Source organism: Amblyomma americanum, chromosome 8, assembly GCF_052857255.1.
Source record: "Amblyomma americanum isolate KBUSLIRL-KWMA chromosome 8, ASM5285725v1, whole genome shotgun sequence".
Classification (NCBI taxonomy): domain Eukaryota; kingdom Metazoa; phylum Arthropoda; class Arachnida; order Ixodida; family Ixodidae; genus Amblyomma; species Amblyomma americanum.
The window spans coordinates 40,604,490-40,630,340 of NC_135504.1; the positions used below are offsets into that span (position 1 = coordinate 40,604,490).

At 46.2% G+C, this 25,851-nt stretch overlaps 1 protein-coding gene across 1 annotated transcript in view; it reads right to left on the reverse strand.

Annotated features, from left to right (window-relative positions):
* The window catches only part of LOC144101445 (17-beta-hydroxysteroid dehydrogenase type 6-like), a 30,358-nt gene that overhangs the window by 2,255 nt on the left and 2,252 nt on the right, over nucleotides 1-25,851 (reverse strand). Inside the window, exons 2-3 of the mRNA XM_077634624.1 lie at nucleotides 2,877-3,089; nucleotides 999-1,184 (exon numbers count right to left, since the gene is read on the reverse strand). Coding sequence (XP_077490750.1) covers nucleotides 999-1,184; nucleotides 2,877-3,089 — 399 coding nt within the window. The remainder of the gene's footprint in view (nucleotides 1-998; nucleotides 1,185-2,876; nucleotides 3,090-25,851) is intronic.

Here is a 25,851-nt window from a genome sequence, read left to right on the forward strand (position 1 = left end):
CGAATGCGTGCTGTTGGGATCAAAAATGGTGCGCACCACTTGTGGCTGCGTGCTACACTGCTCTTGCGACGTCTTTCGGCGTTTTCGCCAAGCAGAAGCACCACGGATGTAAACGAGAAAAGTGACATGCCTCCAACTAAAACCGGTCACCTACTCACCTGCATGGACAGCAGGCACTGCCGGAAAGTTACATAAGACGGAGAAAGAGCGGCTCTTTCTTTCTGCTGGTCTGCAGGAATTTTGAACTTCTTGACAGAAAAAAAAGGCATGGCAATGCATTCTAATCGAGGCTCGCGGGGTGCACACGAGTTTTGCTCGTTAATATTCATTATACATGCACGTCTGTATGTAATCATAGAAAGCGATACATTAATAGGGAAAGCAATTACAATAAAGCGACATGATGTTCTTCTTTCTAAACGTGACGCTTTCGCCTTTTTTTTTCACATGGTTTTTGATCCGTTGGAACCCTTTGCACAAGATAGACTCCTACTTCAAATCGTAAACACGAATTACCTTATAAGGCAGTAAAAAGTAAGTAAACTCTTCCCTAGCTCACTCCTTAATAGGGCAGGATATGCCGCCTTAACCCTGGGGTGTATTTCCGTCACTAAAAGCCTGGTATACTTACGGTTGACAATGGAATCGCATTCCCTCTTCAAAACTTGATAAGTTATTGCAGTTACTACGATTTTAATCGAGATTTCGTTCTCCTAGAATCGATAGCCTCGAGACCTTCGGCTCCGCGTTTCAAGGCCTCCTTAGATTACTAATTTAACAGCATTGAATTACTATGCTCCGAGGTGAAATATGCCTGTTTCCAACAGTAAGCATTGTCTACGTATATTTAATTATCAAAATCTACCCCGGCACTTGGGCAGCATACCCTCCCCAAAAAGACAGTGGGCTAGAGGACTGTTTACTCGCTTTATACTCTCTTACGGGATAATTCATGTTTAGAGTGCAGGCTTGCCAGCGCTGCGTAAGATCACACCAACCTGCGACGCTGGCCACGATGACGGCCCTGGATCCAGGCTGCCGGCGCAGGAAAGGCAGCGCCGTGCGCACCGTGTTCACCACGCCGAACACGTTCACCTCGAACAGGTAGCGAGCCGCCTCGGAGCTGCCCCACTCCAGCTCGCCGGCACTCATCATGCCCGCGTTGGCCACCACCGCCCACAGCCCTGCACGAGCGTTTAAGAACGCTGTTAGAGGCTTAACTCTCCGAGCTTTCTTTCCACCCGATCTCGTTGTCAAGTGCTGGCGCAATTTAACACCACTTCATCTGGTCTTGAACGTGCATGGTCATTTCAGAGTGTCGTGCAATTGTACTGCACACCGCTACTGGCTACTACCCAAAACGCATGCTCAGGTGGCCCTGAGGGGCCACCTACACAGGCGCTGTTGGAAGCTGCCGCGAGTATTGGCATGCGGTAACGCTCTGTTAAAACTCCATTGCCAGGGGTGTTAAATTACACCCGCGGCTGGACGGAGAGACGTCATGCCTCAGTCTATTCTAGCTTTGCCTCTGTAACTGGCAAGTACCGTGATTATCAACGTAATTATGCATTGTAGCTCAAAGAGTTCTCTAGATCCTTTCCACTGCATGAGGTATACCTTGAAAATTTTTTAGCAGTGCGCAAGTAATCGACATTTTTAGACCCAGTGACATCAATTGCAAGCAGTTTCTGAAAGCGGACTTCGCCGGCTTAATATTGTGCGTGCGGTAATGCCGACTTAACAGTTGCCAAAAGTGCGGCTTCAGAGTAGAGCGCATTTGAGGAGAATAAGGAATGGTGATTTTAGGTCATTGAAGAAAAAGACTGATTTTGAGTCTAGCGCAGGCAACTCTGGCTCAAGGGGTAAACCGCAGGTCTTTTTTGCTCGCAAAGCAGTCATTCTCTAGTCCAAACTATAGCGCATTGTTTAATCCTTTTTTTTTTCTGTCATGCGGCATTTTAACAGCCAATAAGCTATACACATTTTACTGAATGCTCTGTGTATCGCGCTACAGTACTTAGTGCGTCATTCTAATACTTTTGTGATGTCAGCCAAACCTTTCTGAACCCTATAATCCTTGTAAAAAAAAAGATAAAATAATGAACACGTTGCCTTAATATCTTTTTCCCACTAAGAACGCCGCCATCATTTTGTTTTCACTGCAGGAATGCACTTAGAGTTTGTTGTTAGCCTGAAATTCGCAAATAAAAAAGGGACCACTGTGAGAAGGAAAAGAAGCCAGGAAGAAATAAGGGACGAACTGAAAGATAAGAAAATAAGCAAATGTATTCATGGCACGTATGTAAGCTAAGACAGTTAATTACGTCTCCACTGCATGGTCCTTCTTTTGTCCAGTATAAATTTTCTTTGTTGTACAGCAAATACAGACTCTTAGGAGCTTCCCTGTGTTAACTGGATAGTGGTAGTTGACACGGCGTCAGCCCGAATTCTTACCCTGCCCATTACCCAACAAGCATGCTGATTGCTTCCTCTTCCTTCCTATAGACTAGAATATACCCTCAGTTCTTCTCCAATTCCTAGTACCACCTTCTCAATGTTTCAGTGTTTGAATGCTAACTCATACCGCCTTTTACAGCACAAATCACCCCTGATGACCGAAGTTCATTCTTCTGTTCGAGGCTAAAAGATGTCTTTCATTGACTTGCACCTGGTAACAGTATAAACAATCAACTCAATCAACTACTGTCTTTAACACTACGCATAATAAAGCATCCAGTCGTTTCTTTCGGTACCTGCTCCGGGAGCGCTATCCACCTCGGCTCTGAGTTAAATGGTGAACACTTTCTCTCGGCACTGCATAACCACAGAGGCATGTATCGCGGCGTCGCGGAGCGTGCAGCAGCGACAGCACTGACCCCTGGGGCCCAGTTCGGCGGCGAGAGTCTTGGAGACGCGCCGGAAGTGCTCTTCCCGGGTCACGTCCAGATGCAGGACCCGCAGCGAAGGCGAGCAGAAGTCCCTGAGCATGGTGGCGCCCTCTGACGTTGGGTTCAGGCAGCCAGCCAGCACCTGGAAGCCGTCCACGTCCAACCGCTTGGCCAACTCGTGACCGAAGCCACTGTCGCAGCCTGCGTTGAAATTGGAGTTTGCTTTCATTCACAGGAAGCAATATAGATGAATCCCTGGGTGCGGGTGATGTAAGGCTATAATGGGTCTAAAGCCTGACGAAGCCTTAGCCCCCTGACACTACTTACAGCCGCAGGCTGTAACGTAGAAAGGCGGTGAAGTTTTTCTTTTTTAGCTTGACTTAACTCATACAGCATGCTAGCAGTGAGACGTTTATGCCGTGGCGGTATATTAGACACTGTAATGCGGAATGACCCAAGCATGCAGAGTCTCGATTTAACGTCATATACCCAAATAATTTAAATACAAATTGGCCATGAACCAGGCCTGAACATGCACGATATACAAATGTTGTCGACAAGGTCGTGTGCGCAAAACGTGTCCACAGCTGTTTTGAGGAACTTAGACAGGTAGCGCCAAACGAATGGCTGTAATCGAAAGAGGATGTTGTGAGGTTGATGTCGAAAAAAGAATTATGTCAATAAAGTGATCAGTTAAATAAATAAAGCCAAAAATGTCCAAAAAGTGGGAGGAGCCAGGGCAACGTGTGGCGCCAAATTTGTAAACGAAGTGTGGCGCCAAGTTTTAAAACTCAAAATGGGCAATTGATGGAACTTAAGCAAGACAATTAATTGTGGCAATTGGGAAATTGGATTAACTTACATCAGACCTTAATCGAGTAAATGTGAGGAGAAGGGCCAAGTGAAGAAAAGAAAGACTAGTGAAGCAAAGAGAGGCAAAGAGAAACGAGGAGTTGTCAATTCTTTCGCATTACTCCAATTCGGGTTACCGCAGGGACCTGAAACGTTTTTTTTATTATTAACGTATGTTCTGTTAGTTTCGTATTCTTAACATCTGCCAATGAAGTGGCGGCAGCAACACTTCATTCTAAGTGAGGTTATCCCAATCGAAAACAGTTCGTGGAAGAAATGAGTGTTTCAAGCAGTCATTGCGGGAGAGAGAAACAGAATAACGTAAAGACAAAGAGGTTAACTAAAATGATACCCAGTGTGCTACCCTACACTTGGAAGGGTAGCGAAGGGATAGAAAGCAAGTGAATTGAGGAATGGAAGATGAGTTCTGCAGGTGTCATTAGTATAGCTATGAGGGCGCACACGGTGCATATTGAAAGCTTATAGCCTTGAGAAGTCGCGCTATACCTGCACCACGCATGCGCCAGTTGCAAACAACACTCCAGCGGCATATACAGGGACTCTCAGCGCTCGTTGGAATGGCCTATAGTGATAATGCCGCAGCCGGTGGACAGCAGTGGTGGTGGGAAAGGCATTGAACCCAGAAAACACAAACCACCAGAAAACGCTGGTGGCTTATAGGGAGGGTGGAAAGGTCGACGAGTCAACGTGACTTCCCGGCGATGGAATGATACGCTGCGGTGCCCTCAGCGTATGTTTTCTGCCGACAGTGCGGTTTTGCTGGCGACCCAACCTCCTCGCGCTATGATCGTAAGCACGTCAGCAGGGAACGTGGAAGCCCCGGTGTGCTCCGGAAGCCATCAACCTGCTGTCTGAGCTGCCGGGACATGGACCGACACCGATCAGCTGTCGTAAGCAATTACAGCTCCGAGTACGTCGGAGAAAGAAGAAACAAATTTTCGCCTTCTTCTAGGAACGAGAAATGACGTTGATAGCGAGAAAAAGAAAATTTTGACTTTTATTTTTAATGCTCAGATACACGGCACGGATCGCTCGCCTGATTTTCCCGGACGCAGTTCCTGTCGCGTATGCACTGCGAGCCTCATCTGCCATAAGTAGCACGCATGCCTGTGTACGCGCACTTCTTACACATGCATGTAGGGAATGTACTCACCAGCACTCTAAACGCCGATACGCTTTTTATCGGACTATAATAAGAGTAAGTTGCCACAGAAAGGAGTAAAAAGGAAATAAGCTTTCCTCTAGTGCACTCCGTTTTATATAAAAGATGCACTCTAAACGTAAAGGAGTAAAAAGAGAGTAAGCTGGCTTATGTAACACACTCCTTTGTATACAAAAAAATTTGCGGTGGTTTAGCTCTGGTTAAACCTGGAGTGACGCGATAGCTACAGCTAGCCGAGTGGAACTTGGTCACGTGACCAACCACGTGACGAACCACGTGATGAGCCACAGCGTCGCGCCGCCGGCAGCTGCTCCGCACCAAGCGACCAACCACGTGACAGCGTGGTGGCGCTGCCACGCTCAAGGCTCGAAATGCTACGGTAATGTAGCTATCGCTACAAAAAAGAGTGCGCTTGAGGGCAGCTTAATGCCTTTCACTTTTTTCTGTTTACGTAGACTATGGACGTATTCGTGAACTTGCATGATGCTAGCAACCAGCGCTAACCATCTGGCTGCCCCTCATTCCTAGTTCGTCTTGCGGCGTGCGCTGCTTTCCAGGGTCACATTGCATACGTGAACATTCACAGAGGACAACGCACTCATGCCCACTTAACTGCGAGGATAACCCCTCTATGCTTATTTAAAGAAATATGCAGATAAAAGCAGGAAATGCTTGACGGAGATGAAGATGACCTAGAAAAATGGGTTTGTGAGGGAAGTCCAGTAAGAAGACGAACTTACAAAAGTTTGCGCTCTGCTGAGTAACGCCCTAAACTCAGTCAAAACTATCGCCGTGCTGGAATGTCTTTTTTCAAACGGCCAAGACGTAGCGACAGCAAATTCTAAGTCTACAGACTTTGTTAAATAACGTATGTTGCCGGGCTAGTCGGCCCGCCGCGGTGGCTCAGTGGTTAGGGCGCTCGACTACTGATCCGGAGTTCCCGGGTTCGAACCCGACCGCGGCGGCTGCGTTTTTATGGAGGAAAACGCTAAGGCGCCCGTGTGCTGTGCGATGTCAGTGCACGTTAAAGATCCCCAGGTGGTCGAAATTATTCCGGAGCCCTCCACTACGGACCTATTTGTTCCTCTCTTCTTTCACTCTCTCCTTTATCCCTTCCCTTACGGCGCGGTTCAGGTGTCCAACGATATATGAGACAGATACTGCGCCATTTCCTTTCCACCAAAAACCAATTATTATATTATTATTATTATTAGTCGGTTTTGCACTTCTGAAAAAGACATATGACGCTACAAGTACACTCACGCCTGTCTTTCGTCTGCTCTTCTTTTTGTGCGTGCACTTGTAGCGCCATGTTTTTATCAAAAACACAGACTTTGTAACAGCCTAGGCCGCCACAATGATAGCAATGGGCGCACGGCCAGGTTCCTGGCACTAGTCACGTAGGCGGCGCTGGTCACGTGACCGGATGTTGACGGTCTACGCTAGAATCCACCGTAAAGAGCTATGTATTGCAGCTTTCGCCGCAAAAAAAAAAAAAAGGTACGGAAAAAATGCGATAATGCGTCGCCAACCGAAAACGTAATTGGTGGGAGTTATTTCAACAGCAGCTACTCCCAGCGGGGAATCCTGATTCCACTCCTGGCGCCGTGGTGCAGCGGTTAAGCCATGCGCCACTGCCCTGCGGTGGAAGGTGCTGCCACCTGTGGGGATTGCGCGACCAAGGTTGCTCTTCCCGAGCAACCTCTCACGGGCAACCATTAATTTAGCTGCACTTGTCACGATGGCCAGTTTTTGATGACGTCTCAAGGTCACGTGACCTAGGTGACAGATGGGCCACCTGCTTTGCTTCTTTGTTCGCTTACGCCACCGCCGACGACGCCCACTTCGAGTCTTCCGCTGAACGGGAACCTTAACGCTGTCACTCGCTCCGTAACACGTAATTTATGAAGCAGATTTGGTCGGTATTAGTGTCAGGGTCAATAGTCGATACATCTTTATACATATACGATACATGTTTATTTATTTATGTATTTATTTATTTTTAGATCAATAAATAAATAAAATCTTGTATCTGCAGGGAAGCTTCGTCCACGTCCCGTAAGTAGTCCGTTATTAAAAGCTGCCTTATTACCCAAACAAAAAGCCAACGATTAGATGAAATTACCAGTGAAATCATTTTGATGACCTGACTTTCGTAATAAAGCACTAAATTATGGCTGATTTCAGTTCCTGCCCTGATTAGGTAGCGAAGTTATACGGCACAGTAACTGCCATGGGCTGTTCTTGCCAACAGCTGTTTTTTTTTTTACTTGTATCCCACTATAGAGATACCTGTAAACTCTCAAGAATTATTCCTTTCCCATTTCGGGTTATTACTCAGCCTATAAAGCTTGCAAACGCATACCCTGATGATAATCGGGCGGGAAATTTAAGCTGTTGGGGTCTTGATATTGATCTTCATGTAGAAGGATCACAATTGGAATTCTAATATCTGTTTCGGCTACTTTGCGGACGAAAGGAAGACCTCATAGCCAGCAATTGCAGTTGTAAAAAAGGGAAGCATTTTCTGCTCGTTTTCATTCACTAATACAGTCTCCCGCAGAGAAAGAGGTTTTTTGTTTGGTGATGTCAAGTGGTCATCGGCAAAGTCTGCATTGTCAGTCGTTTTAGAGATGTAATGCTTGGTCGCCACTACACGTCATTTGCTTTTTGTGCTTTGGCGAGATAACTCAGTTTGCCTGGCAGTTGAACGGAAGCCCACAATCGTGGTTTGTTTAATCTGCAGCACACGTGCACAGACTTCACCCCGGTGCACCTGACTTGTTCTCTTATCTCTTCCTGTCTGTTATCCGCTCTATTGTTTAGGTTATTAATTTAAACGAGAACACACTTATTTTTCTAGAGCTCTCCTGTCCTACTGATCAGCATAACGTTAAGAGAAGGCCGGAGTTTTTCCAGCCATAGGAGCTAGTATTTACGTCAAAATACGATATTCGTCTTGCAAGTTTTAGAATTTCATCTGCAGTGGTTCAATTTTGAAGAAACACCATTAAAGAGGTACAGGTAATTTTTTACTTTCCATTTTTTTTTTCATTTAAAGAGGCCTATTGGCCATGTAATCATGAAAATGAGCTCGATACTCCAATGCGCAGCGTTAACAATTCATTACTAACGATTTTGCACAGGTATTTTTGGTATCGGTGGGCGGATGCTCCGAAGTGCACCATGACGTCATGGTCGACCGGCCAGTATGCGTAAAATGTCAGCCAGTGTCGGCGAATTGGCCAACCTGGACTGCCGCATTCCTCATGACCTCGGCATCGCCAGCAGGCACTGCTTGTTTTTGTGAATCACCACTAGGTTCGGTGACGTCACAATATTTTGGGCAAGTACACCTTGACGTCACTCGATACTGGTGGAAATGACGAGCGGCTGCTCGGACAACATTCAAAATCATATTACAGTACGTTACACTCAACGCCTGCCACTGAAAATTGCTGGAAGTCATCTGCTTGCGTCCACGAAACAAACCATATCGTTTGTTTGAGTTCGATGTTTTGTGACTACATCTCCTTAACAATAATGTTGCTAGGTTTCATATTTAACCGCACTTCAAATGTGACTTTTCGTGATGTATTTTTTCTTTCCATCTGTGATTTTATTGCCTGGTTTCTTTTCCTTCTGTCTTTGCAATAACGGTTCAACGTACGACCGTTACTTCACATCTTGTGTAACGAATTTAAGCCGTTGCGGTGATTGTCATTGAGCGAATTACCTCTACCCAGGGCCACTGTTGTGTTAGCTGGTCAAATAATGGTATACATAGTTGAAAGCATTAAATACCAATGCCACCTAATATCTGATCTTTTCGCATTCCTTAATCGATATGACATTCCAATTTTTCCCACAAAGCGCGCGAAAAACACAAGGACGCATGAAGACGACTCAGTAGGACATTCCTCCCCGTGTTTTTTGCACTCCTTGTGTCAAGCACGTATTACCAACTAGCCTACACTCACACTTTATATTCCAATTCTATTCCGATTCCTTCCTCTTCCACCTTCTAAAGCAGTTTGTGGCACCGTCAAGGCCCGTTTATCGCAGAAAAACGTTCAGTCGATAGCAACGGAATTGAGAGGATTGAAAGAAAATATATATCATGTCACATCTGTTCTGAATCTTTACTTTTCCAGCTTGATATAGCTCCAAAACTTGCTATCTACACTCCTGTTTACTCAATCGTTGATACTCTCGAAACAACTCAGCTGAGTCTGTGATTTGGCATAATCGTCACGAGGCTGAAGAGGGCTGAACGCTCCTTTCTGCTGTCATGGGCGCTCGTCTGTTCCTTATGCGTACATAAGGGCTACTCATCCACGTACTGATCGAGATATGGTAGCTCAGTAGTTAACAAGAATGGCGCATAGGGGGCTGCCTGATCTGGTGGCATGGCGGCCCAGATTGGTCCAACCTGTTTACTAACCCGCCTTCGTCTGCCGCGCAGTGGCCTAGCAGTACAATACCTCGGGAGGAAGCTGTAGAAAGAATGAAGGCTGTTCAAAGCTGCAGCTGAGCGAAAGCAACGCATATCCATTTGGGACCTCACAGAGACACCACTACTGAGTTACGGGTGTCGACTGACGCTGCTGTCATTTCGGTTCCGGGATGGAATCGACCCCCCCGCAGGAGCACCAGTGCCACCGAAGTTTGGGAGCACTTCCAAAAGGCGGACAGGCAGGGCGTCGGTGAGTTTCACCACCGCGGGAATTCCAGCATTTTGTTAGTTGTCTCTGTCACTTTATCTTAAGTCGCCCTATATCATTTTAGCACCTTAGTGGATCTCTTACCTTGGCCACCGTTAACTATATTTAATCGCCAGCTGATGCTTTGATGTCGCCTAAATACTGGCGATGACTTGACGGGAGCTGACACGTGACACGGCTCTTGCTGACATTATTTGCGGTAATGCGTATATTAAAATACGCATTACCTAAAGTGCGGTGGGGCGAAAGCCTTTTGCGCGGTGTTGCAGCTTGTGTTACTAATGTGTGGTTAAGATGTCGATTAAGTACACAACTGTTTTTGAATCTTAAATGCGGGATACACTGGGGGGGGGGGGGGGGGGGGGCGTTTGGGAGGCATCCGCCTGATTCGACGCCTTTCTGCAAACATTCTCCCGCGTCTCAGACAAGGAGAACTACATATGCGTTGGCAGGAAGTAGCGTAGTCGTTAGCACGCTCGGCTGCGGAACGGAAGCACTGTGGTTCGAATCCCATCGTGCACGGAGATTTTTTTCTTATCGAGTTGCTGAAGAGCGTAACCGACGGACGGACAGGGTCGTGGCCGCGAGTATGAGCCATTAAAGGCTTTCGCATTAATAATAAACACGCCCACTCAGTGCACATAAACACCGGATGCTAGTAAGCATTCATTACCATCGTTACTGCGTCCCGTCACTGCGCTGCTTCCTGTAAGCTTCAGCTGATCCTAACGCCCTTCCAATGCCAGGTAATACACCGTACTCAATGGATTACATACAGCCAACACTCCCTGCGTTGGCGAAGAACTCCTGCTAGCTCTCGCAGTGTTACTGCCGTTGGATAAAGAAGTCACCTTTTCTGCCCGCACGAGGGGCTGGTCTTCGGGGATTTTCAGCCACACCGGCCCGTTGTTGCGAGCACTCGGTTTCATCATGTCGGTGAAAGCGATTCTCTGAACTGGACTAGACAAGGGAATTTAAAGGAAAGGAGACGTCCTGAAGTCACATTCGAATAAAAAAGGGGGTTGGGGTCGACCGCCTTGAGGTAAAGGTTTTCTACCAGTTAACCTTTATGCTTAGACGACAAATTAAGTTTGATCAAGCACATAAAATAAATAATTGATTGACGTGAACAATACTAGCATACCAACTCTTGATTGGTTTGGTTTGGTTTATAGGGGTTTAACGTCCCAAAGCAACTCAGGCTATGAGAGACGCCGTAGTGAAGGGCTCCGGAAATTTCGACCACCTGGGGTTCTTTAACATGCACTGACATCGCACAGCACACGGGCCTCTAGCATTTCGCCTCCATCGAAATTCGACCGCCGCGGCCGCGATCGAACCCGCGTCTTTCGGGTCAGCAGCCGAGCGCCATAACCACTGAGCCACCGCGGCGGCTCCAACTTTTGACGTAGTTTCAATATTTGGCTTGGGTGCTTACATGGCTTTTAGCTCTTTTCATATGTACTCTTCAGACTTGAGAAAGAGTTTAGTTTGTCACCGCCCCCCCCCCCCCCCAATTAAAATAAATCTTAGGTATGGGGTAGCCATGAATGTACACAAAGAATTTTGCTGCCGTGGATCCAACAGTTTTTTTTCATGAACTTTCTTCGTTATAACTGTTACGGGCCTCTGTGCTTTGGGAAAGATGTAACAGCTTATGATAACTTATATTTAGTTGTAAACTGACTGTCAGAATAAATATATAAATAAAAATTACAAATAACCTCAGCAGGAAGTGCGAGAAACTGGGCAGCTATTTGGCGGCTGGAATGGCGGCAAACTGATTTAGACAAAGCAACCAACTTGGGAGGCCGCTCAGAGCGCCTGTATCGGCACATAATTCTTCGAAAGGTGACTACGTGTATAGGACTTCAGTTTCTTCTGACTGTGAATGACACTTAGGCCCGCGTTTTGCTTTTAAATTCGCTTTCAAAGAGATGCGCATTATAAGGTACGCGAGGTCTGGCAATGATTTAGTATAACAAAACGAGTCGCTCATCTCCCTTTTCTTGCCTGCTCATGACGAAAACCTTGGGAGACGGAGACCCGGACTTCGGGTTCTTCGTCAAGCCTCTATACACTGCACGATAAAGCTGACGTGTTACTCGAAGTCAGGGGCCGTGGTATTGGCGCAAAGCGCATTTCGTCAACGGTGAGTATGAAACGGGTTGGTACTATCACGCGTGGAAAGAAAACAAGATAAACAGTGTTGCCGTTAGATAATAAAGAAGATATAAGGTCGAGAGGAGAGTGCTGCAAATAAAAAAGAAAAACCCGGAGACTATGAGCAATAAACGCCCGTCGGTGAGTGACAAGCTTTACCGAAGCACTAAGACATAGAAGGAAGCTAATCCGTTCCTTTAGGTCAGTAGGCCAGCTTTTGTTTCTAATTTTTTATTTCATTGCGGCGCGAAGGGTTTTTACGGGAAGTGAAAGTCAGCCGTGGTAAATCCTTTATTCGCGTGACTAAAAAACCCTCCACGAGAAGTATCCAGCCTTTTTTGTGCCCTTGAGTGTGTCACGCGTCCTACCTCACTTAAGGGCGCAGATGACGGGGAAGACTTGTCAATTGTTGTGCGTCATTTGACAACCACAAGGATGCAACGCTGGACCGAATTAAAAAAAAAAGGATCTGCTGTCAATCAAGTATACGATGACGCAGGCGCCTTGACTTTCCGGGTGGTTTCCTAGCGCGTTGAAATGTGAAGGGAGCGAAAGGTATGGAAAAAAGAAAGGAGCTTCGTAAGGAACTCTTGAAAATAGGAGTACACAGCCATATAGACGGTATCGTAAAAACTAAGATCAAGCTATCAGAAACCAATCAGAAACGACACGCAAACCTTTTTTTTTTCATCATGAAGGTTTTTTATTTCATGTTTCTTCCAAAATTACAAAACAGTTGCTGGACCCATAGCCATTGGCTAGTAAGGACTTGCTACCTGAGGTGGTTCCCTTACATGTCGAACGAAAGAATGAAAAGCACTTAAAGGACACTTAAGCTCCGCCTTAAGGGTATGACGGAATAGAATTAATGGGTTAATTCCCATATATGCAGTTGGTCATTCTATACTTTACATCTATAGAGATTCCTGGAAGTCATCATCCCCCTCCTGGTGCAGTGGTTTAAGTGATGCGCCACTGCTCTGCGGTGGCAGGTGCTCCCAGCGGTGTGTCTTGTACGGCCGAGGTTGGTCTTCCCGAGCGACCAATCATTAATTCAACTGCCACCTGTCACGGTGGATAAGTTGTGATGACGCTGCGAGCTCACGTGACCTAGGAAGCCCACCTGCCTCCTAGGTTGCCCTCTGGGCACCACCTGCCTGAGTCATGGTCGTGATTTTCCGCTCGCAGCGCCGACAGCGGATTTTCTGGAGAACGGCGCCTTCAACGCTGTCGCGTTAGGAACAAGAAAACAATCTTAACTGACGTAGCGCGCGCATGCAAAAACGAGCCAATAAGCGAGGCCGGGAAATATCCAACAAACAAAAAATGCCGTGCTGAAAAGGAAAGGGGAGGCATGTCGAGACGGCGGCCTCGGAGTAGCCTTGGCCGTCGCCCATGGAAGATAACAATGGCGGCGTCGAGTGTGGGATTTCTCTTTTGTTTTTATTTTTCATTTTTCCCCGGAATAATAATTCGTCCCGTGGGCGGCTGCAACCGGTCACCACAAGCGAGACGGAAGTGCGCCGTTAAAATAAATCCGCAGAAAGAGAGGTGACCGAGACGCTCAATCGACGACAACGATCGAAAGATAATTTAAATAACTTCCCGCCGCGTGATGCCAGGTTATTATTCTCGGCTCGGGAGCCGTTTGTGTAGTGGCTTCGCAGAATCGAAATACGCATCTACGAGGAGGCTTTATAGCGGGGGCCCATCAAAGAGTCAGCAGCTCTGGTCGCTGTTCAGCCGCGCGTTTCGAGCTAAAAGTATCGATTTAGGCATCGAGAGTCGTCGCTTAAGTGGTTTTCTTTCGCTCTGTTATTACCCGCCGCGGTTTCTCAGTGGCTACAGCGTTCGGCTGCCGAAGCACTAGGTCGCGGGTTCGATCCCGCATTTCGATAGAAGCTAAATGTGAGAAATCTTGTGTACTGGGATTTCGCCACTGTAGTCGGATACAACACAAGAACGAAGCGACAAATACCCCTCAAAGGGGGCCCTCTAGCCAATGGCGTCGGCCGATTCTAATGGCATCATGGTTAATTAATGGTTAATGCGTGAAAACTTTGCCTTTTCCTTGAGTTTGGCTTCACTGGAATGTTCTGAAAAAAAGAATGTTAACCAAGCATAAAGCAGGTAAAATACATGTTTTCCACGGCGCTCTTTGGCATTTTACGCCACTGGAAACAAACGTTCATCGTACTGTTCATAATTTATGCGCCGTTTAATAACTATGTATACGTTGACGAAGTTCACCTGCAGCCCTCTTAACAATATGGCGCGCTTTATATCCTGGAGCGTTGAAGATGGCGCGAAAAAAACTTAATAATGTATGGTCAATAAGACATAATGAGCAAGATGATGTAGGTCTAGGCAATTCGAATCTCGTGTTGATTAACTTTAGGAAGGCCCTGGGGAAGATTTAGGCTTCGAGAGGACTTTCGCGGGGGGGGGAGGTCTCATTTGAACCTTATATGCATGTCTTGGGCATCCACGGGTTAACTAACACTGCCCGCACATCTGTGACCTCGGTATCACAGCATAGGTGTGTCTTCACTTGCGGTTCTCTATGTCGTTATATTGTCTTGATAATTAGGAGGTATTTTATGCTGGCTACATGTCGTATAAAAAGGGAGTGGTACAGTCATTAGGATTAGTTATTGTCAACGTTTCTTTCAGCTAAGCTGCGTAAGCGGATAAAATATGTTGCTCAGCAGCATTTCCTCTTACGCTTGGAATAAGTGCTCGCTTATTGAAACTAGAAGCAATATTTCACGTAATTTTAGCTTACACTTACTTGGAAGAAGTAGATCAGAGGCCAGACTTAAAAAACTTTCCAGATGTCGTCGTGCACATTTGGTGGTCGGGTCGTGAACCGCTCTAAGGCGTATATCATCATCACCATCATCATTCATTATACCCTCAAGGCACAAAGAGCATTACATAAGGGGGACCGCATATAAAACACGGGGGATAGAACACGGACACCACTCAACGTGACATACTTTTTAGCATGCATATATAAAAGATATGTCGAGCAAAACACCTCTAAAGATTAATCGTTCACCGTAGGCACTATAGCAAAGACAAGATGAGTGTTAAATTTCAGAACTGTGATGAAAACAGTGGCAACATGTCCAACAATTTCGGATAAAAATTTTGAAAATTGGAAAATTTTGCGCTACTTTGATGGAAATATTAAAAGTAATGGTCCATTATTCTGATAACTAGCAAAATCTTTCTTTTAAACTATTTCCAACAATCGCATCGAACAGTAAGACTGCCATAGAAAACCAACGGGGAATTCTTTTGACGATAGGAAAAATGTTAATGGCAAAAAATTCTAGACTGCCGTCGGGTGATCTGCGGATATATTGATTGTTACCGTGGAATATTACATCATATGAAAAAATTGAGTTCATAAGTGATTTCTTGTTCAAAAATGATTTTGTCCAGAACTGTCGGGTATGGGACAGTGGCCGGAGAGAAATTTTCGAGTATTATTTATGGTAACAACTGACTACAAGTAACGGTGAACACGAAAATGAAGGTCTACCTTGGACTGCAGGAAAAAAACTTAGCAAGAGTTATCGGTACCAGCAGAAATATGAATCGGAGGCACTTTTTGTGAGGCATATTGTATATTTCGTGAAAAAAATATTGCACACTTTGAATGTTACGTCTCCCAGCCAGATAAGAAAAATATAAAGTTCGGTTAATGTCAGACATTAGATGTTCGGTTGCAATCAGGTTGGCTGTAAAGGGCTGCTTTCTTCTGCAGGAACTCGAGGCGGTCAGCCAGAGCTTGATAAAGAGGGTAGCAGCTTAGAGGTATGTTCTAGTCTAGACCTAAGAACGGGTCTGTAGACAATGAGTTTAGTGTTAGTGCTAGAGAAACGCAAAGACCGATAGAGAATACCCAAGGTACGACTATCCGACAACAATACATTGTCGATATGAACGCTTTAAGGTAAAGTAGAACTTATAGAGTACACCGAACTGCTGATATTGAGACACTGTCTTCAGGCACTGACCGGCTGGAGTATAGTTTTATACAAGAGGCACTTTACACGCCGAAAAGACCATTGAACATGCTCCCAGAAGTATTAATAGCCATAAGAAATTCACAACACCGTAAAGATAAACCATTCGCAACGCCATAAAGATAACTTATTGAGACCTTCTTTAATACACTTGCAGTCTGATGAATTTTTCACACGTTATATAAAGGAGGCCTTTGCCCAGCAGTAGGTGTAGTCAGGCTGATGATGAGGATGATATAAGACGCAATCGTCCGCAAAAAGGTAATGTTGAGGACAATTGGAAGGGCAAGCTAAAAACGTAACCAAAAAGCTGTAGGGGCCACAGTACGCTTTATTGAGGAATGCCTGAGCAAACTAGAACATCTGAGAATTTACATTCGTCTATTTCAGCGTATTAATATTTTTTAAACAAAAAATACGGTGCAGTTTTTAAAATCATAAAGATAACTGGTTTATATTCAGGACTGTAATTTTAATTAGGAAGTGACAATGAAAAAGCTTATCGAATGCTTTGGTATTTGGACAATTAATCCAGCCAACGCTGCCGACAGTCACGTCATCCAGTTTTTTATTGTCTTGTGGACTGGACAGGCAAGTTGACGCCAGCCAGTCATACTAACGTATGTTATACGAACCTCCATTCACATGCTGTATCAAACGGGGAAAGAAATAGCTGTCTAAATTTTTTAACCGGTCTTGTTAAATTGTTTACACTAGTAATTCCTCATTGATCAACACCGCAAATTTAAAAAAAAAGCATTCCCGTATGCTTTCCCCCGTTTCAGTGACTTTTAGCTTTATTCATTACCCACAGCAGATTTATTTATTTATTTATTTATTTCTGCCTCTTTTTCTTTCTTTCTTTCTTCCTTTCTTTCATTCTCTTTCTTTTCTATGTTCCTCCCTCTCTTCCTTTTTCTTTGTTTTCTTCTTTCTTCCTTCCTTTTTTTTTCTTTTTTGCCTTCTATTTCTCTTTTTGCTTTCTGCCTGCCCTTCGCAGTGAAGAGGTGTTTCCCGCGAACGGAGATGTTCCTCTCCGCCCATTAATTTCCGGCCTTCTGGGTACGCCGTTATAGTTTACCAACACTTCGCTTAAACCCACGACACGCCTTTCTCGCGCCTGCTTCTGGCCGACTCTCTCCAACGAAACACAACAGCCGGGTTTACCGGATGTCGCCGAGACGCAGGGCTTTTTTTTCCCCCTTTTCTCTTTCTGCACGAGGGAAACCCCGGCAGTTAAGTTAAGCACCCTTAAGCACGAATATTGTACACTGCACGCAACTCTGGAGTCCGTGGAAATTCAGTGTAGCCGGCGCCGTAAGCTTCGCTGGGTTGCTTTCCCTGATTTAGCAACACGTAGTACGATAATGACGCAGATACGAGCAGACGTCGCAAGTCTGCGTCATTCTGGGACCCTTCGTGCGTCGACGTCAAGGTCTTTGCTATTTCTACGGCAGCTATACGGCTTTACGACCGCGATTAGCGACCGTATACGTGGAGGACGAAGGAATGGTGTTTTCTTCTTTCTATAGATGCGCATAGCGCCAAATTGGCGTCAACGCTTTCTGCTCTTTTTTTTTTACAGTGTACATGTAGATCTTTAACAATTAGATCCAAGCACATCATCTGGCTTTGACTATCTCATTTGAAGAGCGCATAGCGCCGAATTGTCCTGAAAGCTTTCTGCTCTATTGTTTACAGTGTGCATGTAGATGTTAAGCAATTAGGCCCAAGCACACTATCTGACATTGTTTATCCCATTCACTAAGCGAGCAAGACGTGAAAGGCTATTTAGTTACGCGTTTCAGCTCGAATTTCCCACCAGCGTAAAACAATCACACAAAAAGAAAAGCTATTTTGTGTTTTTTCAACAACTCTTTAATAAACTAAGTGCCGCATGCTGTTTATAGCGAAAGCTGTCTATTGCTAAAGGAAATCTCTAATGAAGTCCTTAAAAACAAATACAGAAAATTATAGGCACAAAAGGAACACACACACAATGAGACTGACAGTCTGTACCTCACTGCTGTACCAAGCGTACAATAATGTTTTTCGGCACCTCAAACATTGAGTGATGTGCAAGCAGAGTGATGTTCTACGGGTTTCACTAGTGCAGGAATGTAGGCACTGGTACTGAGCTGGTCAGCAATTTTTTAAGGAATCTTATTTGCTAATTAACAAAGGTTAGCTAACTTTCGGTCCTTAAATTTAGTACAAGATGTTTAAGTCCTAGCAAAGAAAGATAGGGTTAATTGGAGAGACATGGGAGAGACCTTTGCCGTGTAGTGGGCGTAGTCAGGCTGATGATCATGATGTTGATGATGATGATGATGAAAGAAGGAGCCAACTAAACGGGGCGCATTTTCCAATGCGAGGTAACTTTTACATAGAAATATTGATGATAAACGTTATCTAATTGACCTTTGTTTATTAAAAAGACATGCTAATTTAAACAATATGCTGACCTGGTCAAGACGAATGCCAAAACCAACCTTGCACAAGTGGAATCGTCGTAGAGCGCGTTATCATTCACTAAACATTGGCACTAGTTAGCTGTAACAGCCTGCTTACTAAACCATACGCTTTACCTCAAATAATTTCTGTAGCGCTAGGATTGAGTTTCTTTAAAAGGTTCCTGGCAGCGAAGCTGGCATACAAAATTATAGGTGACAGGTTATAAAGTTGACGAAAGCAAGATAAAGCATGTTAGGCTGTGCTTGTTGGAAACCGGAAACTGATATAGTGTGCTGTCAGTTCTTTTGTTCAAAACAAGGGCTGTAGGCACAAAGAGAAATAAAATAGAGCGCTTGTTTAACTCTGTAATGCCCTGCGTGGCATGCGCATGCATGGTTTACATTGTAATCTCTCTCTCCCCTCTTGAGCATTCCAGCCTGAGTGAAGCCTTTACTTTTTTCACATTTTCCCTCCCCCAGTGCGTGGTGCATTGCGGACGATACAGACTGCGCAAACGTCAATAGTTACTGTTAATATTCGGAAATATATATCTAATGCTCACAGTACTACACAAGTCGTTTTTCCCAACCTGTATTACAAAGCAGACGTCGGCTTTTCGAGATGCAGAAGCCCTGCTGTAAGGTAACTCACTGCAGAAGCTAGCCCTACTGCTAAAATAACCTAGAACTTCAAAAGGTTCACTGCTACGCGCTGGGAGGATTTTAAATCTTATACCATCGATTTACTTTCTGTACTCGCGTATGTATGGAAAGTTTTACTCTATTCAGAGGTTCCCAAGTTTGTAATTTTAACAGTACCTCTTGCTGGGCTAGTTGGTGTAATATTACTGTGTGACAAAAGTAAAAACAGCGCATAGTTGGAGTCAGCGCCCGTCCTGCCTGGTCTTTCTGTGTGGTTTGTGTAAAAATTGGCGCTGTTTTTACCTTTGTTACACTTTGTAATTTTAATTGTGGCGTGATAATTTTTCTTGAAAGATGCCGCATTTTCAGGTTTCTGCTACTCATCATCATCATCATAATGACTACGTCCATCGCAGAACAAAAGGACTCTTTCATGTCCTTTCAATTAGCTCTGTCTTCTGGCAGCTGCGGCCACCTTATACCCGCAAACTTTCCAACCTCATCCGCCCACCTGACTTCAGTGATATTCCACGCCGTAACAGAAAATTCCCCCAGTTAAACCCTAGAACCCCTATTACGGACCCCTGTTCTCAGCAACAGCTTGAAAACTCCGTGACTTTGGGAAAAGTAAGACAATTTCTGCTCCTAAAATTGCCTTGAAGACCGAAAAAAAATTCACTTTTTTGCCAAAACACACCCCTCTCAATTTTCTTAAGAGGAACAATTCACGGAATGAAACATCACTGCTTGACTTTCTTCCAACCCCGGCTATGCTTGCCTGTTATCTAAATCCGGTCCCTTACCCTAAGGGCCCATCAATTAACTTTCCTTTGCATTACATGTCCTGCCGAAGCTCATTTCTTTTTCATATCGAATAAGATATTAACTCGCGTCTCTTACCTCACCCGCTCTGCCCTCTTCCTGTCTCTTAACATTTCACCTATAATTTTCCTTCAGATACAACGCTGCGTTGTCCGCATATTAAAAACATCATGCCTGTTCGTTATCCTATAAGATTTTAACCTACAAAATACGACAATTGTACACCTTCCTGAAATATTAGCTGGCAGTTACGACTAAATGTTTTTTTGAAGCGATGTTTATTGCCTCAGGGCATAAAACTACGAAGTGAAAGATGAGTAAGATGTTTAAATAAATGAAAAAAAGGTGGGCTGATTTGATGAAATCAAGAAGTGAACGATGATATGTACCACGTTAAAGTTGAAGAGTCTTACATTTTTGAAGGCTGAGCATTACAGGACGAATGACTCACATACGTCAAGGACATTTGTACATAAGGAACTCGGAGGTCTAAATTTTTTTTCTCTCAAATTCAAGCAGAAAGCGCCCGTCTGTTTCAGTTTCACAACACGAGAGAAAAGTTGCACGCCTCGCACGCACCTTGCGCGGGTAGGACACCTTGGAACGTCCTGTTTGCCCTTCACTTCCGGCGCGAATTCTGCGAGCATCCGTCGCTGTCTGTGAGATATACTTCAGCGCAGGAAACACGGCACGCTTCTGCCGAGAAGCATCCGTTAACCTTCCACTTTGTTTCTAGCTCTTTTTTTCGCTTTAAGGTAAAATAATGCGAAGGAACACCCCTTCTGCCTGCCTGTTTGTCCTCTTTGAATTCTGACAATCTTTTCCTTCTGCTTTGTCTCACGTGAAGACTGCTGCATACAGCATAACCGCTCGAGATACAGTTTCCGCCTTTCTTCCAGAGCAGAAATGTGCGCGGCGAGCTGCTAGCTATACTGCGTGCTTATGTCACCGGCTGCGGAAGAGCCTTGAGGAGATATAGTCGAGACGCGAGGCAGCCAACTAAAGCGCGCAGCGTTGCCAAGAAAAGCGCCTGTCCGTTTCCTGTGGCGTTAACACGCTAAGCCTATCGCCGCGAAGCTGCGCTGTATCTTCTGCAAACGCAGAACTTTCGGTTAAGATGTCCGCATGGTGAACGAGCTTGAATGCGCAAAGAAAGGATGCGGCGAAAAAAAACATGAAGATATGGGACAGGCACTGACAGGACTAATGGAAACGTGCCTGTATCGATTTGGCACAGCGTTTTAATCAATCACAGAGATGCCACTCTCATCGGAGGCGGAACATTTATTAGGTGCGGCGTGCGACGATGCCTATAACACCTTGCGTCGCCTCCTCACAGCGCTGCCCATAACTGCGCCATTTCGACTCGACCGCTCCTACCGAGGTCCACACGGACGCTAGTGGTGTTGGCCTCGGCGCCGTACTCTCCCAGCGCATCTGTGGTTTCGATGTTGTTGCCTACGCAAGCCGCACACTTACGAAGACTGAATCTAATTACTCCGCCAGTGAAAAAGAGTGTTTAGCCATCGTATGGGCCCTTGCCAAATCCTGTCTGTATTTATATGGCCGCTGTTTTGACGTTGTCACGGACCATCATGCGCTTTGTTGGCTTTCCTCCGGCCCATCCGGAAGACCCATCCGGCCGCCTTGCCAGGTCGGCTCTTCGTCTGCAAGAATACGACATCCGCGTGATGGTCTATCGCTCGGCCGCAAGCATCAAGACGCTGATGCCCTGTCCCGCTGCCCACTTCCAGCCGAGATCGCCAGCCTTTCCACCTCTGACGTCTCCTCGTCATCGCTTCACATAAGCGACATGCCCTCAGCGCGACGTACCGACCCCTGGATCGATTCTCTTCTCGAATTTCGCTCCAACCCATGCTGCTTCTCCATCCCGTGCTCTCCGCCGCCGTGATTCCCACTTTGTGATTCGCGATAATCTCCTCTAACGCCGGAACTATACAGCTCCAACGGCCGCATGGTTACTCGTTATTCCTCGCCACTTGCGCACGCAAATATGCGCCTATTTCCACGCTGACCCACAATGCGGTCAGGTGGGAGTTTTTAAGTCCTACACCCTCATCCGCCTGCGCTACTACTGGCGCGGCATGTACACCTTCGTAGTTAAGTACGTACGCTCCTGCCTCGCCTGTCAACGTCTCATTGTTCTGCCGGAGAGTTGCAGCCGCTTCCTTGTCCACCACGCCCTTTCGACCGTATCGGCATTGATTTCTACGGCCCGCTTCCGTACACTGCGGCCGGCAACCGTTGGATTATCATAGCGGTTGATTATCTGACGCGGTATGCTGAAACCGCCGCCCTTCCGTCTGCCACAACGACAGACGTTGCCTCCTTCCTTTGCAACGTTTTGTCCTTCATCACGGTGCAGCTTGTGAACTGCTTAGCGACCGCGAACGCGCCTTTTTGCCCAATTTCGTCAAAGCCCTGCTCCGCCAGTGCAAGATACATCGAACCACTTCCGTCTATCATACGCAGACCAACGGCCTCACCGAGCGATTTTACCGCACCCCAGGGACATGCTCTCTATATGTCGCATCCAACCACTCGATTTGGGATCTCGTCCTTCCTTATGTGACCTTTGCCTACAACACCACTCAGCAGTCCACTACTTCTCTCCCTTCTTCTTTACGGCCGTCATCCGTCTGCTACAATAGACACCATTCTGCCTTACCAACTTGACGCCTCCGAATATACCCCTGTTTCCGAAGCCGCGCAACACGCAGAAGATTGTCGCCAAATCGCCCGGTCGCTCACGACTGACACCCAGTATCGCCACAAATTCCGCCACGACAACGCTCACAGCACATCACATTTCTCTCCTGGCACGCTTGTGTGGCTCTGGATACCGACAAGTACTCCTGAACTGTCCTCGAAATTTCTCGCCAAGTATCACGACCCCACCGCGTCCCAGAGCGCACATTTCATGTTAATTACGCCGTTGAACCCCTCATGATGTCTCCCGATCTCCGCGGCCGCGAGGCAGTTCACATTCAGCGCCTCAAGCCTTACTACAACCCTGCCACCTTACAGTCGCCGTAAGTCGCCAGGGTGGCTCTTCTCCCCGGGGGTGATTGTAAAGAAGATGACAAAGACAAAGCAGATAACTCATGACAAGGAAGAATATGGCCCTGCGCCTCAGCCGTATTGCTATCGCTACGAATGTCTGTACCCGACCTGGCTGTCCTCGGACTGTTTTCGCCGCTGCTACTGTCCTCCCAGCTCCTTTGAATAAACCCCCGCCTTACAAAAGAAAGGAAGAAAGAAAGAAAGAGGTCTGCATCGACTGCGGAGAATCTAAGAAGAATAGGCAGTACCTTGCACCTCTTCATGCATCACCGATGGTGGCGAGCCTGTTGAATGTTTTTGTGGCTTAGATGTTGTGTACGTTCGATTACAAGCACCTTGTACTTTACTGCCGGCTTGATTTCTTGCACTTTTGTAGCGATAGCTACACTACGCCAGCCGCTTCGCGAGGTCAGCGTGGCTGCGCGCTGAGCCGTGGCATCACCGCACCGCCAGCTGTGCGCATGCGCGGAGTGACGTCATAGCCGGCAGCTGGTGTGCGCGCCTCGCCGCTGCGCCAACGGCGGAGCAGACGCCGCCCGCCTCGTCAGTTGTGCGCGTGCGCGAAGTGACGTCGCTGGTGTGCGCGCCGCGCGCCTACATTACGCTAGCATGTCGAGCCTTCAGCGCGGCGGCGCCATGGACACCGTGGCAGCTGCTGGTGGCCCGGCGCGCCGGCGAAACCGAGTGGGGGAGTGGAGAGGGTGGAGAGAGTGGATCCATGCCCAGGGACGAAGATGAAGAAGGAACGCCCAGCGAAACGCAGCGGCGAAAGACTGACATTGCAATTCGACTGAGCGAGTTCCACTCGGCCAGCTGTAGCTACCGCGTCACTCCAGGTTTAACCAGAGCTAAACCACAGCCTTTTTTTATTAAGCTTTGCATTTGCGGAGCCGGCCCTTTGCACGTTAGCGATGAACGTCCACAGCGTCTGATGAAATCTTGATGGAGGTACTCATATTAGTAGAAGGATATGCGACTTCTTTCGTGCGTTCTCTTCCCTTTACAACTTCGTTTTTTTTTCTTCAGTGCATCTTATATTGGATGGAACATCAAATCTAGTCAGTATAGAAACCCACAAGGCACAAAGGAGCCATAAGTGTGAACTTCACTTGTCGGTATTTTCTAGGATGTTGAATGCGTGTTCCGATGCATGCACTTGAAAGTAACTCCCGCAACACCTACTGCCCAGGTATAAGCAACGTTTGGATGCCTTGCTTCAAGGCTGCCTCGAGGAGCTGTTTTTGATTGCTCACAGCCATCTGAACAAAGAGTTTTACCGGTGTACAGACGAGGCGTTTCGTTGTGTTTGTCCGATCTAATAGGAAAACGCGAAGGTAATAGGGGAAGACACGGGGTCTAATTTCAGCCGCGGTGGCCTCGACAGAAGCGCAATTCAAGACCGCCCGTGTGCTGCGCGACGTCATGGAAAATTAAAGAGCTCCAGGTGGTCGAAATTCATCCGGAGCCTTCCACTATGGCGTCTCTCATAAGCCATGCATGTGCAGTTTTGGGAAAATAAACCCCACATACATCACAAGTGAAGATCCCGGATATACTATAAATGTTAACCACATAAAAGTCTATCAGGAGGCACCAAAAACTGGGCCAGTTTTCTAGTTTTTTACTCTCAACTGAACTTTGAAGGTTCTTGAGTTCTTGGGGGATAATAACAGAAGTTTGGAATAATACCGGAGCACCATATGACCTGCTCTTGACAATGCAGGTGTCGCTCGCTTCAGCACTTTATGCTTAGCACCTTAGCGTTAGGCTTAAAGGTATACACTCATATCAAACATGAATTGGAGTGTATCGATAAGATACCGTGCTCTAATCACAAATATGAGACGGAGATTTTATAAGCTAGAAAAGACCAAGAAGCGAAGTACATGTACCGCCATCACCGGCCAATTTCGCAATTAAAGTGCATGCGTCGTTGCCTATTTTTCACGGATCCCGGAGGCCACGCTACACCACCATTCACTTAAAAACAGGGGCAACCCTTCCTTTTCTCTAAGGACGTCGCGAGATTGAATCGGCGGGCGGGAATATATTTAAATCCGATTTTCCGGCCGATAATTGCGTGTTTTGCTGCGATACAAACGTGAACATACGTAGAAAGAGCCAGGGAATCAATTTTTACCGAGAGCAGTGTTTGGATGGAGCTGTTCCCAGTAGTCCTTTAAGCCTCAGTGCGGGTACTTAGAGAGATAGTAGTGTTCTGTTTTAACTTCTGCCGTCAAATTTATTGTCTTCCCACGAGAAATCATTCACGCCACTGCGTGCAGTATCAGTATGTCTCTTTGTAGAGCAACCCTTTATATAACCAGAAAAACCGAAAATTGAAAGTTGGTTTTTGAGTAAATGAAATGACGCAGTATCTGTCTCACATCTCGGCGGACAGCTGAACCACGCCGTATGGGAAGGGATAAAGGAGGGCCTGAAAGGAGAAAGGAAGAAAGAGGTACCGTAGTGGAGGGCTCCGGAATAATTTCGACCACCTGGGGATCTTTAACTCGCACTGACATCGCACAGCACACGGGCGCCGTCGAATTTTCGCGCATGTGACACGGGATAAAAGAACGATGGAGCAGCTGAGAAAGAAAAGAGCTCTGTGGAGTGATTGGCGATTGCAAAAACAACATTGCAGCCCAGTCACAAATACAACAGAAAAGTAGTTGTCGTCACAACAGATTTTCTGTCTTGTTTCCGACAAGAAACTTGTAGTAGTAGTAGTAGTAGTAGTAGTAGTAGTAGTAGTAGTAGTAGTAGTAGTAGTAGTAGTAGTAGCAGTAATAGTGGCAGTGGTGGTTTATAAAAATAATTATAAAAAGGAAGGAGAAGATTTCTGCTAGCCCCGGCATCTGCCATCGATACTGAGGCACCTGAGCTGGGGCAGCGGAAATAAAGGATAGCAGGCAGAATGGAGAAATGAAATGAAAGAGGTGAGGGGACAGGAAGAGAGGATAGGCGGAGAGGTAATATACACAATCTATTTACAAAATA